The sequence below is a fragment of the Leuresthes tenuis genome, unplaced genomic scaffold (assembly GCF_036924035.1).
Source record: "Leuresthes tenuis unplaced genomic scaffold, fLeuTen1.0.hap1 SCAF_16, whole genome shotgun sequence".
Taxonomy (NCBI): Eukaryota; Metazoa; Chordata; class Actinopteri; order Atheriniformes; family Atherinopsidae; genus Leuresthes; species Leuresthes tenuis.
In genome coordinates this window covers 4,147,633-4,172,855 of record NW_027325370.1, presented here as the reverse complement: position 1 = coordinate 4,172,855, position 25,223 = coordinate 4,147,633, and the positions used below count along the sequence as shown (strand labels likewise).

Here is a 25,223-nt window from a genome sequence, read left to right as displayed (position 1 = left end):
CAAATGAAATCAGAACCCCACACATGCATTATGTATGTGTGTTGTATAGCGAAAACTAGGAGCCTTGTTGAGAAAAGTCCCAGAATCCAAAAAATCTTTTGCACCATGTGTCACTGTGCAAGCTGCATGATACCCACAGTGCTCTGTGACTCCGCATGCTCACATTTATTTGGGAGAGATGAGTTAATTACTGACTTAAAAGTGAATGGGAAGCAGGGCGGAGAGCGACACACATTTTTTTCTCCTCTGAAGTATCAGATGAACCACCTACGTAACTGTTATACAAAGAGAGAGTCTGACAGACAGATATATCCAACCCCAGCTCTCCGCTTTTGCCTTAGATGCATTATTCATCTGTGTGCCAATTTGGAGGAGCCCTCCCAATCCCCCAGCTGGCACCAAAAAGACAAGAAGCGAGAGAGAGACGGGCAGACTCGAGAAAAAGAAGTCGAAGCGAGAATGTCAGAAAAAAGGAGAGAAGAGAGGGAGAGTGGAATCACTGAAACAAAAGAAGGAGTGAGACAGATGCAGAAAAGAGGGAGCAGCTAAGTCTCTCAGCTGCAATGTGGTGAAACATCCAAACAGGATATTAGATGATCTGGCGAGACCCCTCCCTGCATGTTATAATATTTTCAGCTTTGAATTTGTCTGCAAAAAGCAGATTAATTAAAAGACGATTTCAAAACTAAAGACTCTTAACTCTGTAGTAAACACAGAGGGAGCAAAGACCCGGGGCACGAGGCTTGGCTCTTTTAGCTGGACTGCACACTTTGGCTAAGTCTTCGTCTTACATGCTGCAGCACAAATGCCAGCAAAAGCACAGAACACACATTTTTGTTTCCTGCATGCTCTGCCACCATCTCCTGCTATCTCAATGTAAGGATCATCCCAGCATCTCTGCCAGTCAACCCCTTCTGCGCCGGCAGCTGCTGAGGCTCGGGCAGCCTGCCCCAGATTTAACCCCGCGAGCTTGCGTCTGTCTCACCCTGCCCCCATGCACGGGCCGTCCAGGTTTGGGACCCATTATAGCGGGCGGCTGTCACTTGCAAAGACCAGATCGCTTCAACATTACAGCCCAGCTGAAAATAAAGTGGTCACTCGTAGTGACACCTCCTGGCCGTAATAAATGTGGGTGTGTGTGAGAGGGGGGGTAAGTGTGTGGGCTGGATCAGAGGGATTGCTGTTTAATCTGCTGCTGCCTCCTCATAACAGACCTGTGAGCTTCCAGTCCGAACAGCTGGTTGGTTACCCCTCAGGTTACCCCAGTTACTGCAGCACACTCAGAACCAACAGGCCATTTTTTGATGAGCACTAAACCCCACTTTACATTAATACTGTACTTTGACATCCGCCTGCATCATCTCTAATTTGTGATGTAATCCTCATTGTTCCACACTTCTTTCAACAATGTGAGAATTTTTACTGTAATTACTTACGAAACAGTATTAAGAAGGGTGCTGCTGTGAGGGGTGTTGGCTCGTGCTCCTCTGCTGACAGATCTGTCAGACTGTGGAGCTGCTCTGAGGATTCGCCTGTCAGATTTAGCCTTATTTTTCAGTTTCCTGTGATTCTGCTCCCTCAGCTTGGTCGCGTCACCAGTGGATCACATCAGAGGACTCCTGGGGGGGTCGGTCAAATGAAGAGTGTATGCTTGGTCTCGCAGCTGACGGAAAGCTTAAGCTCTACCAGTGACACTAGTTATGAGGATTTAAATGACTAAGATAATCTGCAGAGATGCTGTTGAAACAATCAAAATGTAAAAATAGGTTTCACCCTATATGACACATTGAAAATGTTATATTATGCCTAAGCACACTGTAGGACATGTAGGGATTAGTCTAATTTTACATTAATGGAGATACAAGTCATTTTCTAATCACTTTTCTGTGGAGCTACATTGTGTTCCCACTGCAACTTTTAGATTTAAACTGTGTCATCAAAGTAAATAAGTCCAACAAAGGTTAAAATCATTGCAGACCTACTATGCTGGATTCGATTAAAGTGTACAACTGTAACAAACAAATTGAATCAATTAAAATCAATTATTGCATCCAGTTAATCACAATTCAATAAATGGATGTTGTTGGGGCGGACAGGTGGAACACATTTAGATGTGTTAAACTGTCAGTATGTGGCTTAGATCTGCAAATGTCACAAACTCATTGCAACATCCGAGGACCTCAAGATTACGTCTTAAATGACGTCTTTTTTGAAAAAAGAGAAAAAAAAAATCCCACAAATGTCACACAAGTATGACTGCAAACAGAAGCGCACACACAGTACATGTGTAGACCCACATGGAAGCACCAGCTCCCAGGTCTCTGGTGGCAAGTGATGTTTTCACACTTATGTGGAGAGATTGCTATTTCTGCATGGAGCCAGATAACTCAATTATTCATCGCGGATGCTGGTGCACTCACTTTACCTCTGTAAAGATGGAGGCGGGTGTGTCTTGCTCTGAATGTGTGTGTGAGCGCGCGAGTTCCACTTGCATGTCTGCGTTCGAGCCTGGGTGTGTGCACATGTGTGAGAACACCTTCAACAGAAGATGAACTGCTGACACGCCACACCACATGGTGAAAGAGAAAAGAGGCAAGAAGAGAAAAGGGAAAGAAGCTGTCATAAACATGGCAATCAAAGCGATATGAAGCGGGAGGTGAGGATCAAAGAGTAGAGGGAGAAGAGGCAGGGAATTAGTTCCCTTATCTTCTCTCTAAGCCAACCGCGCACCTTCCAAGCCTCTTGAGCTAAATCAACGGTTACAAAGAGAAAGACTTTCTGAATTACCAGCAAAACTCAGCTGTGCTCAACCCTTTCTGCACAGGAAGCTTTTTAAGCACCTTGTTCAATCTTGACGCAAGGCCTTCTTAATCTGTTTTCTGAGACCTCTAGAGCATGGCCCCTGTCGCAGCCATGTTATCTGAACTGTTGCATCATCTGTAACATCACAGAGGTCATATTTAATCTCAGCATTTGCAACGTTGCCATTTTATGTTTCTTGAAATTTTGAGTGCATTCCTTCTGTGTCTTTCTGTGATAATCTGTTATGTGTGCAATGCTGCTCATATCTCTAATCTGCTTGAGCATGGATTTATAACTACCATTCTGAGCCATGTGGTGTCTTAATAATCACAGTAAAAATATTTAAAAGTTACAGTATGAAGTTCCTCTGCTGTACAAGTGAATAATTACACTGCAAATGAGACGATAATTTTATTGGCCTGATGATTAAACACATGACACTGATAATGGAACTTATTCCACCAATAAACCACATCAAGTCAGAAACCCTCTGCCTGCCACATTATTTCCAATCAGAAAACCTCATCTTAACCAAATCCCATGTCCTAAAACGTTCACTAGTTGAGTAAATGTTATCAGTCTAAATATCATAGCGTAGCATATTCGCCTCTTCGTGTTCTTAAAAAATACTGCAGTAACAACAAATGGTCAAACGTACAGTTGATTTGTGGTGAGCACAGGTCTGATTATACACATGTCATTATTTGTTTATAAATTGTTGGCGAACCCATCGTGTTTCCCTTCAAACAGAACATACAGTTTAAACACTAAACATTTTAGAAAGTGGTCTAAATGGACTTTATAACCTAAAAAATCAATAAAACTAAGCCTGTGGCTTATTCAAATCTAACCTCGGATACAGTGACCTCTGCAGGACACAGCAAATGGTTTCAGCCTCAACCAGAGGCAGTTATAACTGCATGTTTGAGCCATACAACACATTTATGCACAACTCCATGGCAGACCTAATGAAAGAGAAACAGCTCTGATCTCATTTGTGTTTTGGCAAAGAGTATAGAAAACACAACATAGCGCTTGTATTTTACGTTAAATATTGAGTTTATTGTCACACTCCCACTCAGCCACAGAGCTGCTGCTGTAAGTCCACAAACAGCTGCTGAGTGCTGCCCCTAGAGTCCATTTATCACCCCTGACACCATGTGGAGCCCTGGAAAGTCCTGAGCAAACACACTACATAAACATGGCCTATACCACAGACATCCGTTAACACAGACATTATGTCCACATATGCACATGAATATTGTACTTTTAAAAGATCAAAGACAACGCTGTCATAGCTACAGTCACAGTTTTACATCACTCACACACAAAAACAAGTTAATCATTTTCCTTATCTGCACATTTTGCCCGTTGTTTGCATTTCCTTCCATCAATTCTTGCTAAAAACCATGCAATAATGTCCACATATAGGACAGGCACGTAACTCTTTATCAGCGGCTGTCTATCTCTGTCGCTGCCTTTATTTCCCTGAGGACAACTCCGCTGAGCCAATTGGAACAGTTGCACATGTCAACACTTCCATGCAACAATTTACCACGGCGCACCCATCCAGCAGCTCTTTTCAACACCTTTACAGTCTGTAACACTCATAGACAGGCAGCTTGCACAAACAAAGAGATGCACATATGCAGACAAACGTCATTTGGAGAGATCCCTCGTACGCACTCCCCCAGTTTAATCTTTAGGGTCAGCAGAATCTATGAGTGATTTATTTTAAACCATTCCCTGTGGGGGTGTTGCAGGATTGAGCCAGTACTCAGACTGATCATACCACTCCCTTTCTGTGTCAGCAATTTATGAATCCATCCCTTTAGCCTGAGTTTATCTGGGTGCACATGTGTGTTTACAAGCAAGATAAGGAGGGACAGAGGGAGTCAGAGACATGGATTTAGGGAGAAAGAAGGGGAGATACAGTGTGTATACTGTAAGTTAGCATACTGTCGCACACAGCCCTGCGGTTTGGGGTGAGTCACTCTATGCACTTGCAAGTGTGCATCAAATCTTAAAGGCTTCAGTGTGCAACACAACTTCAGTTAGCGTGTTTTTGGGTGTGCACATTTGATAAGGCCCTGATGAAAGCGAAACGCAAACCTCAAATGTTCTGCAAAACGAAGCTCTGACACAACAAAGTCAAAGCGTGACACACCGTCAACGGTTGTGTTACCATCTTCCATTCACTGAACTCTTCTGAGTATCATCCAGATGGCTGTGTCTAATTTCACTGGATGCTCCATTTCCATTTGAAAGGTGGTTAGTGCCCATTGAGCAGTGTTATCATTGCAGTGCAGACACAGAGAGCCTCCCCTGCTCCTCCCAGTCTAAGACGCGGAAGCCATCGATTGGATTCAGTTTTAAAAGCCAGGTCAGCCTCAACAATGGCAGCTTATGGAAAAACCATTACCTCAGGTGTATTCTGAAATGTTAACCTACATACATGCTTCCCGTCACTCTCCTGCTCTCTCTGACTATCCTACACAGCGCCGCAGATGGAGAGGACACAGCAGAGAGAGCTCTGTGGGTTGCTAGTCAATGGAGTATGCAGGCTCCTCTCTTGGTGAGTCATGCTGCCTTTCTTTACACTTCTTGTCCAAGGCCACCTACCATACACCTCCACTCTCGCACAGCTGCTGCCAAGCTACTACGCCTGCTCATCCGTTACACTACTCACAGCCCCCGATACTGTAGAAAAGTCACAGATGACTAATTTTATCCAGCTGAAACGCCTGCTGCTAGACTGAAAACGATATGAGGTGAGATTCATAACTTTCAGGATGGATATATACTTAAATCATGTCATTTTCCCGGATGAGTGATGTTACCAACAACATATCATTCACCATGCTGGCCAACATATTGTGCTATTCATTCAGCAACTCTGCTCTTTGCAGCGCTCTGTTTCTGACTGACAACCTGAAAGATCACACCAGAGCTGCTGAGGCGCAGTTTTATAGTCTCTGGTTCACTGATTAAAATCAACAGGAAAACATTAGCAGACAAAATAATATCTAATTACTGAAATAACTAAAGACAGAGTGCTAAAATATAATCGCTGCAGAAGATTTCAAAATATGGCCCCTCTTTTGTTTGGTAACATAAATTAATGTATAATACTATGCAGGCAAAAGAGAAGTACTTCAGCTGCATAAGAAGAACACATGGTTATTCTAAATCCACTCTCCATGCAAAATACATTTTTTTACTTTGTACATATAGTCATATCATGAGCGAGATGACCCATAAGCGGCATGGCTGGAGATCTGCTTTGAATCGCCAGTCCACAGTCTCAGAAAGGCAGTCACACAGCCTGTGTGTACTACGTAGATGATCAAAGTAACCCATCCTGACTACTTCCAGCTCACATTACGGGGACAAGTTAACCAGCAGCTTGCAAGGATTAATGGGCTGGGGTCATAGTTACAGCCAAGCCATTTTAAGGAAATCAGAGGTGTTTTCATGGCAATGAAATGATGCAATCAGCAGGTCAGCTTAGCTAGCTTTCTTTAGCTAGGATTTTTTAAAATAGGCATCATATGAATTGGACTGATTCAGGGTCTAATTATTTTCATTTCATTGGAGTATTACTGGCTTGAATTGAACTGAATCTTTCAAGTGCACTGACATGACATCTGTTGTGATTTGGAGCTATAAATAAAGCTGAAGTGAGTACTTTGGGTTTTTTGCTGAAAATGAGTCAGTGAAAATAAAAACACAACATAAATACTTTCACAGTGAGAGAAAAGTCCACACTTCTGCCTGGAAGTTACTTCACAAGTAAGCCTGCCAAGTGAATTGTTGCTTGTTCAAAGTGTTTTGGAATGACCTCTTGCTCTGAGCCTGCGTGCCAAATGTGGGACAGTGTTCCCTTTGCACACACACACACACACACACACACACAGACATACGGATATATCCATCTGAAAGTGTTTGAAAGTGTGTTTCCAGTACATCTGCAACAGCAGGTCTGACAGAGCTCAAATGTAATGAAATTTCCTTTGTCCCCTCAAAGTTGCTGTAGATGGTGGACTGAAAGAAGGAGTCTGTAGCTATAAATGACCTGTTGTCATGTGAAGTGTAAAATCATTTGTAAAATTACATTTTTAATCACAATTATCTCTGAGATTGTAGACTGTAAACTAGTATTTTTGATGGCGATAGCCCCATCATCCCTAATCATAACGAAGATCCTGAAACACTGAACCAAACACAGCCCGCAATGTCCTCCTCACTGGGTGTGATTTGAAGTATCGACGGAAAACTAGACGGTAAACCCGAGTGATGCGACCCGATCCCCGGACAAGCGGCAGATGATGGATGGATAGACAGTAAACATCCTTTTAGATTTCACATGACGGACACCGACTTTCCCTGACCATGCATACATCAGTTTTAACCAAGTCGTGTTTCTAAGTGACTTTAACAAGATATTCCAAAGAGTTGTTTTGTCTTGATAGTTACTGAATGATGCATCAGAACTAAATGCATTTGCGGACAAATACTTCTTTGAACAACCCAAATCCACAGCACACCGACTTTCAAGAGGATCAAACATAATATTAAAAAAGAAAAAACCCAGAGTAATCCTGTTTTTTAATTCACTGCACAAAATTTAGAAGGAGGATCACCATAATTACAGATCAGTGTGGAGGAACTTAATGAAATGAATGGTGACGTCACTGATGTCCGACCTGCTGGCCTCGCATGTTTAATGCCAGCGAAATATAAGTGTGAGCCAGAGTCAGTCGGGTTTACACAGCGCAGGCGTTCTGCTAATTTAGTTTGGTTAACTGGGTTAACAGAGATTTCATGACAGCCACCATGCTGACAAAAACAACTTGTTATTGATCAGATGTCTGCTTCACTGTGTGTGTGTTTGGGGGGTGCTTCAGCGAGCAAGTGCAAACAAAAATGAACTGCACCGTCACACAAATGCGTTGACTCACACTGAAGTTAGTGCATTAGCTCAATAGACAAAGAAGCGTGAAGATCACCCATCAATTGAAAAAAAGTGATGATGCCTATTACAAAACTGGTGGCCAGACAACTAAATAAATATGGATTTGTGTGCACGTGTGTGTGCACATGAAAAAGAAGCTAGAAAAAGACAGAGACCACTTGGGACCTGAGCTCCCTTTCATGTGGAGGTGAATACATAAATAATGAAATTAAATCATCAAAAAACGGCCTAAAATAGTCCCGGCCCTTTTATCAATAACATACACGCACAAAGTAGTGTGTGTTCCACTTTCTTCAAAGTTTCATTTGCTCCTAACAGTCTTCAGATTGAATAATCTATATATTAAGATGTCAGCGGGATGACATAAATATGTATATTTTTGTGCAAGTTCCACAAAATCTAAGATGACCCAAGTATACAGAAAGCAATCTTCCTGATTAAAAATGTAATTTTAGAATAAAATCTTCAGTAAAGTGGGTGTTCATCTTCAGGCTTTCATGTGCAGTTTACTTCTGCAGCTCCCCCATTATCTGATGATGGCTCTGTGCAATCTGCAAGGTGTCGGGGGAGCACAGCACTAAATAAAGATATTTTCTAGCTTTTCAGACACCAAGAAAACTCAACCTCAGTTGTGTCACTTCACTTCCTCGCTTATCCACAATCTGCTGCCTCCTGAAATAGCTCAGTGCTTCTCTGAAGCCAGACCTAACCCCGAGATGAACGGATACGGCCTGCAAAGCAAAAAACTATGCTGGTTTAACGAAAACCACACTTCAGAAGACATGCACACGAACCAACTGCAAGGTGTGAAGATTCCCTCTGTGTGATGCTGTTACGGTTGTGTACTGCAATGATTGAGAGAGAGCACATGTGATAGCGTGTTGAACACCGAACAACTGAGCAGTGCAGTATGAATGACTTTACAGAGAAATGTTAATGCATTTAATATTCCTTCATGTGTAAATAGATATTTCTAACTCCAGAGAGAAAGAAACCATAATTCAAACAGGCTGATTACGTTTTGATTTAGCTGTGAACTGTTCTATAAATGAGATAATATTATGAGAAAAAATCCCTTAGACCTTTGAGGACTGCCCTCCTCTGCTTGTGTTTAACCCACAACAACCATGAAACCAGCTGTGTACCAACATGTTCTGTAGTCAGCTGTGCTGAGCAGCATGCATCTTACATCAGCTTCATAACAACTTCATATGTGAGGCTAATGTTCCAGCAAGAGTTAGCAAAGACTGTATGTTTAGCAACAGCTTTCCATTGGACTGGTTTACTAACTTGGGCCAACACAGCCCTGGACTGTTGAATAAAATGTGCCTAATGGAGTTATCAGTTCCCGCTCTGTGCTCAAACTTTAGATTTGAGAAATCATTTGTTTTTTTTTTTTTTAATTTTTTGCCACTTAGCACTAGCTAAGCAATCAAGTTGATGTGTAACTTCCAGGCAGTTATCATTGTCACTATCTGAAATATTAACATTATTATTATTATGTTACTTTGTTAATTGAAAGCTCTCTCGCTGAAAAGTTATGTTCAGACAACTTGCAAATGTGTGGATAAGGTGCTTCACGAAGCTTTCAACATTGCAAGAACTCTAACCAGGACACAGGTAATGCCTCACCTGCATGGTGCACCATCTCTCAGTGCATATTGGCATGTTTTTAATAAGGACTTTGGCCTCCAAGTACAATGATTTCTTAACGTCAATATAATTTGTAGTGCAAACGCAATACTTACTTACTCCACCCTCCATCAAGAGAGGGGTGGAGTGAATAGCTGCTCACTTCCCCATCCCTAAAATGGCCTGGTCTGAGGAGGGTTGGGGGTGAGAAGTCAGCTGAGTGATATTTTAATCAAAGCATGCCCCATACATTTTAACAAGGCCTCGGGAAATTGTGTCAACTCGTTAGAAAAAAGAGGATAATATGTCTCTTTTAAAGCTGAAGGAAGCCTCTGGAGTGGAGTTCAGATGATGTGATCTCTCTTTCTACAAGCCGCTCTTATTAAGCAGCACCACTAAAAGCTTGAGGATTCTCTTACTAAACCAATCAATAAGGGATCTGTCTTGCCGTAGTCCCTTGAGCACTCGACTACACCCTTCATTCTTCCTCCAGCACTCACTGTCCCTAGTCTCTTTCATTCATGGTAAGCACAGGGTGAGGCAGATGCTACCGTGCCAGCATTTCGTGATCATGCACACTCAGGACAGATCCGAAACCAAACATGCCGCTATCTTAAACCTCCGGAGGTGAAACAGGTGAGACCGATCCTCTGGTGGAGCAGAGCTGAGGAGCAACCTGCCTAATAATGAATAAATAAGCAGAGCAGTCAGCATGACTGCCCCCCTGTCATCTTTTTGAGTGCAGAAGCTGATCTTCCATCGGCAACACCTGTGCAACTGTCAGAGGAATCAATGAACAGCTACTGCAAAGGCTGCAAAGGTGAACTCGCCCACCAGCCCACGCTGGGCTTCTACAATCTGTATCTCTAACAAGCTGGGGCATTTATAGCTTTGAGATGGGTTACCACTTGGAGCCAGACATACAACTGCATGCAAACTATATACATAAAAATACAGAGACACATAAACACCAAGACAGGTGGCTTAGAAAGGTGCAGAAACATACAAACGCCGTCAAAGTGTATGCATTAAATCCTGCAAGTTATCCTCGCTTACATCCTAATGTACAGTATGACCGGCTTGATGATCACTACATCACCAACTGATAACACACATTCAGTCCCACACTCTGATTTGAAGTGTGAAGAACACATTTTGTTAAATATCTGTGCAGTCATAGTTACTTCTTACTATTTCTTTCTGAGATATTTGTTCACAAAAGGCTTGGAATACCCCAACATAATCAATGTAAGCCCATGTGCTGATTCAAGAAGCTCCTGACCAACAGACACCGGCAGTGAAGTGTGAAGTAAAATCTGCAGAAATACATCTGCAGCCAGCATGCGACTGGTTTGGCCCCCTAATTTAGAGCATTAATAGTGGCTATGTGACCATTTTCTTTTTTTTTTCTGTACAAAATGCAGAAGTAGCATAAAACACAAAGCAAAGTGACAGATTAGGACAACCCTGCTAATGAGATCCTGAAGCTTTGCTCTGATTGTGTAGATTAAACTGTTTTTGGTAGAAACAATTCTCTTCCCACAGTGAGTGACATGCTCATAGTATGAAAAACAAAACAGTCTCCTGTCCTTGAGCTGAGCTGTAGCTGGGAGGCTTCTTCAAGGATACCTTGAACATTGAGTGGAGCAATTCAGCAACAGACAGCAGAAAACTTGACGAGAACACAGTGTCGTGTATTCAAAGTGATGAAAAAGGTCAAGGCAAGTCAGATTTCCTCAAGCCAATAAATATACAAAAAGTTTAGTTTTTGTATTTTACAACAGTCAATTTGCACTCTGCAGAAGTGCATAATGTCAGAAACGATAACTTAGTTAAAGCACAATAAGAGAGAAAATGTGCTTGTTAGCATGAAAGCTACTGACTTTTCAGGGATGTTGGACACATACATACATAGAGTTTCAAACAAAATCTGATGTAACCGCACGGCTGTACAGTTATTATACAGTTGATTTTTTAAATATGACGAACTTGGTAATCTTTACTAAAGCAAAGGACAGACAGTATTTATGAACACTTGGTTTCACCATTTTCACAAGCTAAAATACTCTTCCAGCCATCTGCTATAAGCATCCCATCGCGTGCCCAGTAAGACATTTGTTTATCCTGCTTTGCAAGTTAAATCTGAAATTGATAATAAAGTTTGGGATTTTCATTCGGTAGCAAAAAGTGGAGCATGTTTTGTAAATGGGTTTATTTTACTTGTCAATCTCCTTTTCAGTTTTACAGAGTTATCAGTATTTTTCTTTCAGAGCATCAGAAACGTTCAAACTTTCGAAAAGTAAAGCAAAATGCTCTGATGACTAGAACTTACAGAGATATAGGCCCAGGCTGCAGCAGTCTACATGGGCTCCGTCCTCCTTTAACTGATGAGCACCTGTGGGGTCAGCATGCAGACTAAAGTTCGAGTTAATAAAGCACCAACAGCTGGCTAATGGCTCAGTACAGGAGGACTTAATACCTCAGACCATCCTTTGAAATGGAAGCAGAGGATGTAGATTTTTTTTTACCTCATGAACATGAAATAACGAAGCTGCAACATTCTCAGAAAGCAAATTATCTCGTGTTCTTGTACTATGAGTACATTGCAAGTAGACAAACGGGAGGATAACGACATATCTATGTAAATCACTGCCTTTATTTATTGTGTTTGCTACTGTATGTAGTTGTGTTTAGGGAAATTACGCTGAACTGCTGCAGAGACATGAATCAATAATTATGAATTACATGGCTCCTGTCCTAATGGCAGGCAATTGCCACAGTGAGCATGAAGTGTATTGAGTGCATAGTGAGACAACAGATACCAAACTTCTAGGGCACTCAACAATTTGTGATTCAAATGTGGGCATGCGACACATTTGCTTGTGAGAGTCTTTATAGGCAGTGTTTACTAGAAGAGAAGCAACGCCTACTATGACTGAAAGGCCTTCTTTCTTTGAATGTACATTCTGTTTTATTGCCCAATACAAGGGAATGAATAATTGAGAGCATTTTATGCGCACAGTGGGTTTTGCTGTCTTGAGTCCTTTGGTCACAGATCCATGGCACTGATGCTGGGTGGCAGGCCAGTTTGAAGCCCCACACTCCAAGTCCTGGCTAGGGCACATCTGTCTAGCTGACTGGCCAATCTACAGCCACCCAATCCTGAGCTATTATGCACACAGCTGACATTCACGTGCACATACACACTTTAAGCATTCACGGACCATTTACTTTGTGATCTGTGATCTCATCTCATCTCACTTTTGCACATTTTACAAACAACCTAAGGCCATGGACAATGACTGACATGTTCAAACCCCTAAATAACTCTGAGCTGCTCTGTTCTGCTATAAAATTAAAGCTGGCATGACACGGAACTACATTTTTTGACGAGAGAATTATAGCATGTGTGAGTGAGTCAGATTGGCAATATAAAGCCTAAGCATATGCGGACCACAGTAGTGTGAGGGGAAGGCAATAATCGCGTTTCTGTGGGTATTGGGACTGAGTATGAGGGAATGATTATGTGAGTAAAGATGACTGTGCATGGGGTGGGAATTATGAGTGTTTATTTAGTTTAACCGAGCAGAAAAGCAGTTGTATTCTCAGTTTATGATTGGCTCACAGTCTGTTTAAAAAAGCCAGAGGAATTTTCAGAAGAAGTTTATGGCAAAAATAACATTTGAGAACAACTTAAAAACAATAAAGTTCCATTGGAACACTAGCAAGACACTTTGGCTGAATATTTAAAGAAACCTTCATCACTTCCCATATTTAGGGCTGTAAAACGGAGTGCTACAGTTTTTATACTTTAATCCCACTCTCATATTTAATCTGACATGTACAGTCATTATCTGTCATGATCATGACATTTTAGGTGGCAACTGTCAAACAGCTAACTGTGGTTAATGACTGAATTCTAATTGTCTGGGGTTTTTTTCGGCTCATTTAACTGTTATTTTTTATTTTTTATTTTTTTTGCTCCAGATCTGACAAAAGGCCTCGTCTGACTGGGCTGTGCTCTTTCATTTGGCTTTAAACCTCTGCACCATGTGAGGCAATCCATTTCAAATAGACACTCACTGAAATGTAGTCAGTTAAGCAACTTGAGATGAGCTGTAATTAAAACATGGCAGAAGAAGCGACTCCAAAAAGGGGTGGAAATGGTGATAGGAAAACACTTCTGTTAGTTTCATCCGTTTCATCAGGGTCTAAGCGAGGAAAATCTATCTATCTATCTATCTATCTATCTATCTATCTATCTATCTATCTATCTATCTATCTATCTATCTATCTATCTATCTATCTATCTATCTATCTATCTATCTATCTATCTATCTATCTATCTATCTATCAGCAGGAACACATTGGTATCTTGTTAAGCCTTTAGTGAGTCAATGAGTGCACTTGTGTGACAGCTCACATTCATCTCAGACTGAGCAGTAACCCCAGTTCTAACTCATCGCCTTTTAACTTTGCCTCAGTTTCAGTCTGAATATGTTTAAAGTCTTATATGAGCTGCACAGGAGTGCAACGATGCAGTTTCGTGCAGCTCAATGCAGCAGACACGCTTTAAACTCTATCTGTACATTTTGATTACATAGCTTCATGTTTTTATCATTGTTGAAGGTGTTGCAGTTGACTTTGTTTCACATACAAGGGGGTCAAATGTCAGCAAACACCTTTAAATTGAATGTAATCCAATGAAAGAAATGAAAGTCAACAGCACAAATTCAATGTTAAAACATACATGCAGGAGAGTCTTTTTTTAAGAGGCAAACGTAAAGTCTATTACGTGAAAAGCTTTAATGCGAGCAATACATTCTCTCCCTCTGTGTTTTGATGCAGGTGGTGGAGACCACTGTCAAACTTTAGATTAGGTGACTGTGAAGAACACATCTTATGATTCAGATGATTTTCATCAGCATCAAACCACTCAGTGAGCCTTTGGGCTCAGTGCATGGAGATAGACCACTCCCATCAGGCCCATTTTATGGCAGATGAACTGTATTGATCTGTTAGATTGTGCTGTATAAGTGGACCTAATAAAGCACCTGCACAATGTGTTCATGTTGTAGAGAAGTGTAGTGTGTGTAATTGAGGTAATGAGTATCAGAAATCCTGGCTGTAGATGTAAAGAGGTAGTATGAATAGCATCTATTTGAAAAAAATGAGGCTGTGTGTGAGAAGCAGGTTTGATTTATGACTGAAACAGCCACTCATAAATTTCTCTCCTCAGGCACATGTCTGCATGCGTGTTTATGAAAGAGTGCATGTGCCTCATATGTGTAAGCATGCATGCAAGGGAGACGAAAGGAAGCTAGAAAGAGCCCAGTGCAGGTGTGCAACTGAACCAGAGGAGAATGTGTTTCTCATTTCTGTGAGATAAAGGTGGGAAGCGATGATGGGATGGAGGGTGGATGGGATGGGGAATAAGAAGCGCTCCAGTCCTGTCGCCTTGGGTGCATCAGCAGCAGGAATTGTTCTCTGCCCCGTGGGGGCCATCTGACTGTTCTGTCACCCTCAACAGAAAGCTGACTCTGCCTTAAAGTGCTCGGCTCCGCACTCTCAGTTCGACATGCAAGATGTTTAATACATACAAAGGGTGAATATTGAAAACCCCTACGGTGAAATGCAGCACACGGGCTCTAAGGGAGAGAGTCTTTTTGCCTGTTTGTAGAAAGAACGTGTGAAAGAGGCTCTTGTACAAAGCGTACGTTGATGGGCAGCAAACTTGCCCATGATTTGAATCAGAGGCAGAGCTCCTTTGCAAATTTGAAACAGACGAGATCCAAGAGTTAAGCACCTCTCAATAAAACGGACATGTGGTGAGTGGGGAGCAGCCTCACACTGGTGATTGTGTAATGCTCTGACTTATCTGCGTGAGGAAATATACAGCGCAGCACATTCATACATGATGCTTCAGTCAGAATAACAACCATGAACTTGACAACGAGAGCCGAAATGCATCTCCCACCTCTGAGTCTGGTGTAATTCAGGGCATCACTCCTCAGTGAGGCAGGAGAACAGGCCTCAGGAGTGACCCTCCTGCTTAAGTCAACACAATGAGTTTAATGAGGTGAACCACACACACACATTCACGCTGGAGATGGGAACCCTAGCAGCATAGTAAGTGGATTTCATTCATCTGCATGCACTGGACCTAATGTAGAAGTTCTACTCACACCCACACATGTAGCAGCACAGCATGACCTCCAATCTGTAGTTTATTCCAAGTGAGAAAATCATTAAAGACTGAATCAGATAAGTAGGTGCAGCACTGTGTCGCCTATGGTCACATCATACCAACAGTGACAGCCTGAACTGAAGTGAAATGTATGTTAAGGTGAAGAATATGTGGTTTTTAAAGAATTCAATCTCACCAAGGAATGGTGGAAAATAATCTCATATTAAAAGACATTTTCTGTATGTACATTCTCTTGTGCTCATAAAAGTCTGAGTAAATTTGTTCTGATTCCATAATTAATAAACCCAAGTGTGTAAGCAGGACTGGTGCCTCCCTCCTATCATCAGTACAGCAACCCACGCCCTCCGGGCCACCATTGGATTAATGATGAGTTCCTGTGATAGGAGAGCCCCTCACAAAGGCTTTTTTTAATTAGCCGCTGTGACCGCTGTGTGCAACACATGTTCACTCTAATCAAAACTTTAAAGAGACATGATCGATCCCGCAAATCATCCACCGGAATGCCCTGCTAGGCATCCAACCCTGATGCGTGCATGCTTTACTGTAATTCACTGGTGAGTGCAGGCTGAAAATACACTATTTGTCAAATTAACAAGGCCACTTTCACACATCGTTGACCCACTGGTTATGTGCTCTTTTCTAAGAAGCCTATGAATGATTGATCAGACAGGTGGGATCAATGTAGCGCGGCTTAATTCGAGGGCGATTTAGAGGAACAAGCAATCTCAGCTGTCAAAAACTGTCCAGATGTCGCCAAAGTGTGGATAAAGGAGGCAGAGATCGGGTGCAGTGTACTCACTCGCCCCCGGGGTGTTAGAGGAGCATCCCGGTGTCTCACGGCCAGCTCTTCAGATGAGTTCTCCTGGGACAGCGCGCCTTGAACCTCACTATCATTCTTCGTTACGCTCCAGCCTCCTCACAGCCTCCCCTTACTCTTCTTCTTTAGCATCACGTGAACAAAAATCGGATTTGCTTTTAATTGTTGTTTCGGGGTTGCAGTCGTTCGTCTCCCAGTGTGCGGTGCAGAAGTGACAGAAGATTTCTATTTGAGGGGATGCTGACGCGCAACCGGAGGGGCTCGCCTCCTGCCTTTTTCATCTGGCTCCATCAGCTCTTGGTAAGGCAGCACCATGTGACTAAAACGATGTCGAGGCAGACGTAATAGACCCTTTGATTTCCGGCAACCTCTTTCAAAATGAAATACAATTCTACCAGCCTACTGGGAGAATTACTCATGATTAGTCCCATAAGGCAGGTTTATAAAATAAGCACATAAAAAGATGAATTAAGAAAAAAAAAATCAGGCCTTAGTTTCACAGTTTAAAATTAAAGATTTGGACATGGATTCATTTTGAGGTGCTAAGTCAACATTTAGAAATGCTCATTCAAATTTTTGAGTTAACAGCCTTCATTTTGGCAATTTATACTTTGCCAGTGACTACTTACACATATGTGCACATTGGGCTTGCATGCTCAAATGGGAATTACACGGACATTGATCAGTCTGATCTGTGTGTCATTTAGATGTGCACAAAGGATTGACCTATATATGTTTTAAGAAGGACAAGCATGCACAGACGCATCATTAACATTTTACAAAACAAAGAAATAAAGTCCTTTGAACCCGTTCACTGAGAATAGAGAAGTGCTTTGGATAGATTAAGGATCCTTCTTGACATGAAGCACAGAGATACTAAGACAGAATTTAAATATGTCTAAATGCCTTTAAAAGGCAGGTTAATTAAATAAGCAGAAGAAAAAAATCCTTGAAGTCAAACTTCAAGAAACAAGAAAAAAAGAAGATGAATTTGTTAAAACTGGATCAGATCTCGTAATTCTTTTTGTCCCTTTTAGACAAGTCACAGTATAGCTAAAAGAAGGGAAAAAACAGAAAAGGGATTCTGGATCTTTACTCATCTGTTAATGTCAAAGCAACTCACACTGCAAAAGTGGACAGCGATACTGTCAGCATACACACAACTTGATTTGAATTCATTTCTAGCCATGTTGACAGGTTGTGACAGCAACTGGTAATAAGACTATGCCTCAATTTGTTGAGGCAAACTGAAATACATGTGAAAATTTTGGAAACTGGGAAGTGGCTCCAGTAGGGCACAGCAGGGAAAAAGCACAGTTGATAACAGCCGACAAAGGCTCGTTATCTTAAGTGTCTCAGTCAGCCATGGCCATGCAGCAGCATGTACAACATGGAGGAATAATCCAGTCATGAACAAACCTGGACATTTCCTGCCATAACCTCTCAAACACGCCGATCGGCCTCCTGTATCATTTTTATTCTGAAATACATGCACCTGATTTCCCGTGGTCTCCGTCGTGCGTTTGCCTTGACGCACCTGTGACGGCGCCGTTCAGCCAAAGCCGACCTCACAGAGAGTGCCTCCAAGCGGTCACACTTAGAGTAACACAAACTGCTAAAAAATGATTCTGGGGACCGATATTTATTCACTAAAGCATAATCCCATTATGAATAATTGACATGCTTCTCATAATAGCCTATGTACTTATTATTTTGTCGAGGCTAAAACTTTTTCAAAGCAAAATACAGGAAAAAATCAGACGAGACTCTGCTTCAAAAGGCACATGTGCACTGTTAAAGTTTCATGAGCATGGGCCTAAATAAAGAAAGCATTCGTGTGCTTGTTGAACGACCAGCGGTGACTGCAATTTCCAGCAATGTCGGCAAGTTGGTGTTGATAAATGTCCAGAAGAGCTGAACGGAGCAGCTGATTTTGGTTGTGATTTATTATGTACCACAGTGGGCTTTAGTTGCACCAATGCAAAACGCCCAGTGTTGTTTCTGTTACCCCCGAGACAAGCTCCAGCCTGAATAATGCCATCATTTACTTTGGCCCAAGGAAAATGCAGCTGGGCCACGATGCTTTTGGGATACTGAGTCATTTGAGCTCCTGTGGATGTGTGAAGGGGTAGAATATGTTTTGCTGTCATAACTCAGGCTCAGGAATGACAAACTGGCTGTTTGATTATCATAAAACGGAGTTCTCTTGAATGTGTCAGCACGAGGAGTTTTCACTGGTGTGTTTAAGCGCTGAAATGTGTGAAAAGAAAAATCGAGAGAAAGACGACGAGCGTGGGGACCAGAAGTGACAGCCGAAGACTCTTTCAAAGAGAGAAAAGCCCTGTCCTTTTCAGTTTCTTTTTTTCTATTGTTGTCCACTATGAGCTAGACTCTTGGGTCTCCTCCACAATGCGGGTCCTCTCCGAGCTGCGCACCACTGGCTGGCCTGTCACTTCACATTAGTGTCTGCGTGGAGAACAGCATCCCCGAAGGGCCACCCTTGTCATGAAAGAAGTGGTCGACACACACGTACACATACATGCACTACCACACACGCACACACACAGTAAGGAGATAAAGAAGTGTTAAAGAAGTGGGAAAAATGAGAAACATAGCAGATCCTCCATCAAGCCTTCTAATAGAACTATAACAGTGACCTTATTTCAGCTTTGGCTCACACATCTCAGTCTCACCAACCCACATACAAGCAGACGGTCCTTTGGCACACATTCAGACGTTCTCATAAGAAATGCAGCTGTGAACGAGTGAGCTTCACGCACGCGATAAGCGTGGGTCGGCCACTAATGGGTTTGTCGGTGTCTATCCTCACTAGTTTCGCATGTTACGTTTAAACGCGACAAACACATGACGTCATGCAGTCAAATACAGTTTTTAGTAAGTCAAGTGGATGGCCAGGCTTTGCGTAAAGCCACACAATCCAATGACAGGCAGCTAAGAAGAATGGCTTTCTAAAAAAGAGCACGTTTGTAAAACGATTTTTGTCATAAAATGCTGCGTTATCTTATCAATGGAGATTCTTCAAGTTAATGAGACACGAGCTGGAATCATTTGGCCAATAAGAGGATCCACTTGAAAGGCTGAACTAAAACATGTTGATCCAATATCTAAATGGAAACAGTGAAAATGTGCAAATTAAATCCTCTGCTCGGTGCAACTATGCTCATATGATGTAACACTGTGGCTGTCTTTTATGTTCCAAACAATGATTACTGCGTATAATACATTTCGACAAGCATGCACAGGTTCACGATGGCATTGCTCATGACGCGATGCTTTTTTTTCAGATTGTTAACTCTCCATATGAAAGACAGGCTTATTTTGTTTATTTATTTGTATTTATTTATTTTTTCAGTATATCCAGCGCGTGCCAGCTTTTCGTAAAAACCCAGCGGTTATTTTTGGCGATGGGGGAGGAGCTCCTCAGGTGGGCAGGGCGGCGTATGTTACGGCGGAGGAGGAAGAGAAGCGGTACTTTAAAACAGAGAAAGAACGGAGGAGTATGTGATGAAATGAGATGTGAAGTGTTCCCCCACTCAGTCCGCCGAGGCTTAAAAGATTTATCAAGCTGGTGAGGTGGAGAGGTTGGACCGGCCTCCGCGTGTTCCCAAAGAGGAGGAGGAGGGGAGGCTTGCTTTTAACGTCTTTTCCATTTTAAATCACGTCGAGTAGCTTAAATTGGAAGTTGTCTTTGAGGAAACTCGTTGCAAAATTGAGTAACGCTAAAAAGAAGAAGAAGAAAATAAATTAAACATTAGGGCTATTTAAGTGGATAACTGCCTCAATAAGATTAAAGACCTATTTTAAATGTGTTTTCCTAATTATAGGAAGTTATTTGAATCATTAGCTTTAATTGCAATAGAGCACATTGTGAAACCTTCTTAAACGAATTGAGTAGATAGAAATTCGCTCACATTTTAGAATAATGTATCAGGGTGAGGTAAAACGTGTCAGTGTGCAGATCATCTCACGGCCACCAGATGGCGCCTTTTCTCCATCAGCCGCAGCATCCTTAAACGCAGAATTGAACCCGGAGTCTCTCTTCCAGTTCTCATACGCACCCGAGCTAAAGACAGTCATTAAATGGCGACTTTTATCTTAAAATGTTTTTAACCAATCATAAACCATCTTTTGCAGACACGTGTCCAATTTGTTTCAATCCATTTAGGCCTACCTGTAAATGAAATGTAACTTATATCTACAGGTTTTCCAACAACATGGTTATTAATGAATCACCTCGCTTTAAAGCATCTCTTATCAAAAAACACTTTCTCTAGAAACCCCAGTCAGAGTCATCTCAGCTCCGCTTGAGTAGGCTACCCCACCACCATCACCGCGACCACCTCCCTCCCACTACTCCTCCCCCTTCTCCTCCCTTTTACACACCGGATTGCACCCATCCTCCCAGCCAGTCACCTCAAGTGCGACCGGTTGGCTCGAGCGGAGGTAAACAAACACATCCAGGCAGCGAAGGACCCTGGTAGCTGTTTTGGAGGCTCGGTGGAGAGACGACGGACTGACGAAGAGCAGGAGAATGGGACGAAGCCGGTGCTTGGATCAGGACTGAGTCTGTCCGGCATATCCAGAGCTCTCCAGACTCGATTCAAAGTCCTTTAGAGTCGCCGTGTTTTCACTGCTGACACAATGGGCTGCTGCAGCGGACGATGCACACTCATCTTTATTTGCACTTTACAGTTGGTGAGTTGATCCATACTTGTTTTGAAAGTTTCAGCCCGGAGAATGCAGTTATAATGTGAAATACTTTACAAATCAATGTAAATCTAACGCTGGCGGCTGATAAGAACATAGAGAAGAAGTATCAGTAGTCTACATCCTACAAGTTTACTCATAAAGCACCTTTTCAAATTCTCATCTTACACCCCTTTTCTTTCTGAATTCCTGCATGAATAGAAATCCTAATCCTGGATTTGGGGATTTTTTTTGGGGAGGGGGTTAGAAAGAATGGGGCAGTGATATTTGAAATTCACTGCTTCCATAGAAATATGCTGGTCTGCAAAAACAGAGAACCTTAACTCAGAGCCAGCAGCCTGAAGTTGTGCACAGTGACAGGCAGTATTGGGTTAACGGTGAGATGCTGGATGAAAGTGCAGCTGGAAATATGTGGATCTTCTCCTCCGAGTCCTGTGTTCAGATACAGAGCATGAGCTGAAGCTATCAACACACACCTTAATGTCTGCTGCGGCACAGTTGATGTGAGACCTCTGAGACATCTGCTCATACATGATTTAATTATATGTTTTAAGCTCGGAGATATTTCTTCATCAACAACTTAAACCAGCTGTATCGCAGGGCATGCTGGTCCAGCGAAAACAAAACTCCCCTCAGGTTCACGGGTTCTTGGAGCACTTCTAGTTCTGATCCGTGACGTGTAGCCTGTGACATTTTACAGATGGTAACCATGCAGTCTGAGATGATGCTTTCCACTTACTCACAGGCCAGCTCGCCTTTTCCACTATCCCTGAGTTAAGCTTTCTTGACAGACTGTGACAGTGTTATTTATGATGGTATTAAAACTGAGCTTGCCCACACCATAATCCCTCAAGTAAATGCCACTTTTTACAATTAAGGGAGCATTGAAACAATTGTGATCGAAATAAATATAAAACAAGCATTTTATATCAGTTCTTCACTGGCATTTAAATGTATTTCAACCGTTGTTGAAAGTGACTTGAATGACCTTCCATTGTCCTTCCCCTTAAATTTTAAGATCGATGTCCTCCTGGGTTTATCTTTCAGCTTGATATTTCCATGCTAAAGCTCCGAGGCCGTGGTTTCTTCTTTTTAGAATTAAGACTTGTTAAAAAAGAAAAGTTTTGCAAAGGATAAGCTACAGAAATAGTTTGTGAAGTTCTCGCAAATACCTTTTCTTTTACAGGATCCTGTATAAATGTGTTGAATATCAACAACACCTTCCACATGCAAGTGAACAGTTTCTGCTACATAAACGTTCATGAATGAATATCACAGCTAAAAATGTTTGCTGTGACATAACATGTCAAAATTCCCAGTGGTTTTAATTCATACATTAACTGAATGCTTTTTAGGCTTAGTCATACCTGCGCTCACCAAACCTACAAATCAATAAATTCTACAACAAAATTCTATTGCTACAGTTTAAATTATACATGTCAGGTCAGGTGACAAAACCTTTGAAAATTTCACAGATTTAACAGTATTTTCACCTGATCCAGTATCCTGAACCAGTTGTGAGACGTATGGACTGATTTGACCTGAAAATGCCTCAGATGGTGAAGTATGGGGGGCTCAAACATGATTAAAAGCACATTTGTGTCTGTATGGATCAGGCCAACATGATGTACTGCTAAAATTTTGTGTAACTCTCAGGTGAAACACAATTTCTAATACAGAGGGCTGTGAACCCACTTGAGCCACACACCTGCTTTTCTCTTTTGCAGGCTTCAGACCTTTCTGCCTCATTAGAGAGGAAGGGGCCGACCGTTTGTTATGAGGTTTATAAAGCTGTCAGCTCGTTGCCTAAAAAGTCCCCGAAGACTTCTGCAAACAGCTTCATTTTCCCTCGGCACTTTTCCCTGATGACCTGACACTTCCTGTCTGGAGCCACACACACTCACAAGCGCACACACACTTCCCCGCTGATGAGTTTAACCTGCAAAGAGAGGTTGTGTTTAACCTTGTGTGACCTTTTGAAGGGTCATCTGTGTGTATGTGTGTTCATGTCGATATAAATATACATGCACGCGTGTGTAGAGGCGCAGAAGGGAACCCAGCTCTCTCCTGGCGTAAACCTATGCATTGACAATGAGCCAGGTTATTCCCAGTCCATTACAGGATAAAACTACCATTAACAAAACAACACCCTTTCCTCCTCAGATGTAAAAATAGCCCTTGTGAACCGCTGTGTGTGCTAATTAGCCAGACAGAGTGCTTTGATCAAACCTCCTTTGGCATCTCGGCCATTCCCTAATTGAATCGTGGTGCGCTCTCCTCATCAACAGCCCGAGCGGTGGGACTCATCTCTCTGGGACAGAAGGCAACAGATAATGAGCCTGTATTGATCGAAATGCCTCTGTTGCCTCTTCCCTTTACAGCCTAACTATTGCAGACAGTAGGGCTGGATGGCTGTCAGAACCTTGATCAGCCCCAGAGAGGAGCAAGCCTTGGCTGGAAGCCCTGTCTGTGTAATGATTTGTTTGTGCTTGGAGACACAGGGAAGCTCATTTTTTGTCTCAACGGGTTGGACGTTTGAGGTGTTGACCTAGAGCTGACCTGGAGCTGGAGCCTGTCCATTGGTCAAATACGGAAGTTTTGTGAATGTCAGCAACTGGCCATGACAAGGACGTTGTCCTTAATGGAGCCGATGGTTGGTGTGGCAGCATGAACAGAAGCTGAAAGATGAGGGGGGTCTCTTCAGTGGTCATGGCGGATTTTTGGGAAAGGGCAGACAGACGCACACGCCTGCAGACATAATTGCGCTGAGCAAGGGTAATGTGCTCAGAACTTAGTGCTGACCCTGAAAATGCATTGCCTTAACTATACTGGCCGCACAGATGGATGTAACCTCATGGACACACATGCACTATTTCAGGCACCCTTCGCACTCTGCGACACACCCACAGTCACAGCTGCGCATTCTGCTCTGTGAGTTATAGGTTAGTAGATCTGATGCTGGGTAGAGATTATAGGGTTTGTGTAAAGGGAACAAGTGGGGCTCTGATAACATGAGCGAAACAAAAAGGAGCTTAAAGGAGTTTTGTGTGGTCATAAGCGAGAAGAAACAGATTCCCATGTTGCTGCAGTAATCGTGGTCCCTTCAAGTATTGTTTTATGTGTATTTTGAAGTATTGCATTGGAAAATTTTGCAAGTTACTTGTTATTTAGCAAAAGTGTAACTCCCATGACTGAAAACATTGACGTTTCTACTTCTAGAGAAGAAACATAGCCAATGGAAATGGTCCAAGAAACATGGCCAAAGCAAGCTGACATAAAAGTAGAATTACAGCATAATGGAAAGAAACTCGAACACCTCCCTGGATTATTCTCTGTCATATGTCTGAGGCATTTGTTTGGGTCTTCATCTTATAGGTGTGGTTAGTGATCTCCACTTATTTGAGAAATAACTAATCTACATTTCTAAGTTTAAAAAGCACAGAGTGCTTCCAATGAGACGAGTCACTTTGGAGTCTTAACTCATCTCCAGCCTTAAAAACTTAGAATTGCATTGTATGTTTTAGTAATTTCACAGATATTTTCATCCAAAGCGCTCACAGGTGAAGAAAGACATTAAAGCTTTGGTGCACTGGGAAACTCTGGTATTAGGTATTAAACATTATTAAAGGACAGAGTGCAAGAGGATTATGTAAATAAGTGCAAAGTAATTGCGAGTTATCTCTGACTACTGTCTACACTTCTTTATTCTCCTCATAATGTAGGTGGACAATATTTTGTGGTAAATAATTCATTGAAGAAGACCTGGTTCAACCAAAGTGCTTTCAGGAAAGTTTGAGCACAGAGGCGCAGCACTGTCCCTTGGTGGGCATCACATCATGTCTGTTTTCTCTACAAACTCATTTGCTTTATGGAGGCACAAACATGCAAATTCCCTGCTGCATATTCATGAGCCTGGAGATGCTTGACGTATATCAACATGCGTTTTTCTCCCCCCTCACCAATCTATCTGTGTGCTTGCGCTCTCAGAGGTGCAGATGCTACAGGTTTTGGTCCATAGCTTTGATGTTAATGCATCACTCGGCTGTTATTAAGAGTAATTA

General features: G+C 42.2%; 2 protein-coding genes across 5 annotated transcripts in view; one reads left to right on the top strand and one right to left on the bottom strand.

The window, feature by feature from the left end:
- The window catches only part of LOC140271560 (uncharacterized), a 38,898-nt gene extending 22,168 nt beyond the window's left edge, over positions 1-16,730 (bottom strand). For both annotated transcript variants that reach the window (XM_072366823.1, XM_072366824.1), the window contains exon 1: positions 16,417-16,730. The gene's annotated coding sequence lies outside the window, so the exon portion shown is untranslated. The remainder of the gene's footprint in view (positions 1-16,416) is intronic.
- Positions 16,731-20,789: 4,059 nt separating this feature from the next.
- The window catches only part of nkain4 (sodium/potassium transporting ATPase interacting 4), a 45,812-nt gene continuing 41,378 nt past the window's right edge, over positions 20,790-25,223 (top strand). For all 3 annotated transcript variants that reach the window (XM_072367739.1, XM_072367737.1, XM_072367738.1), the window contains exon 1: positions 20,790-21,150. In XM_072367739.1, the coding sequence (XP_072223840.1) occupies positions 21,097-21,150 (54 nt within the window). In that variant the 5' untranslated portion in view covers positions 20,790-21,096. The remainder of the gene's footprint in view (positions 21,151-25,223) is intronic.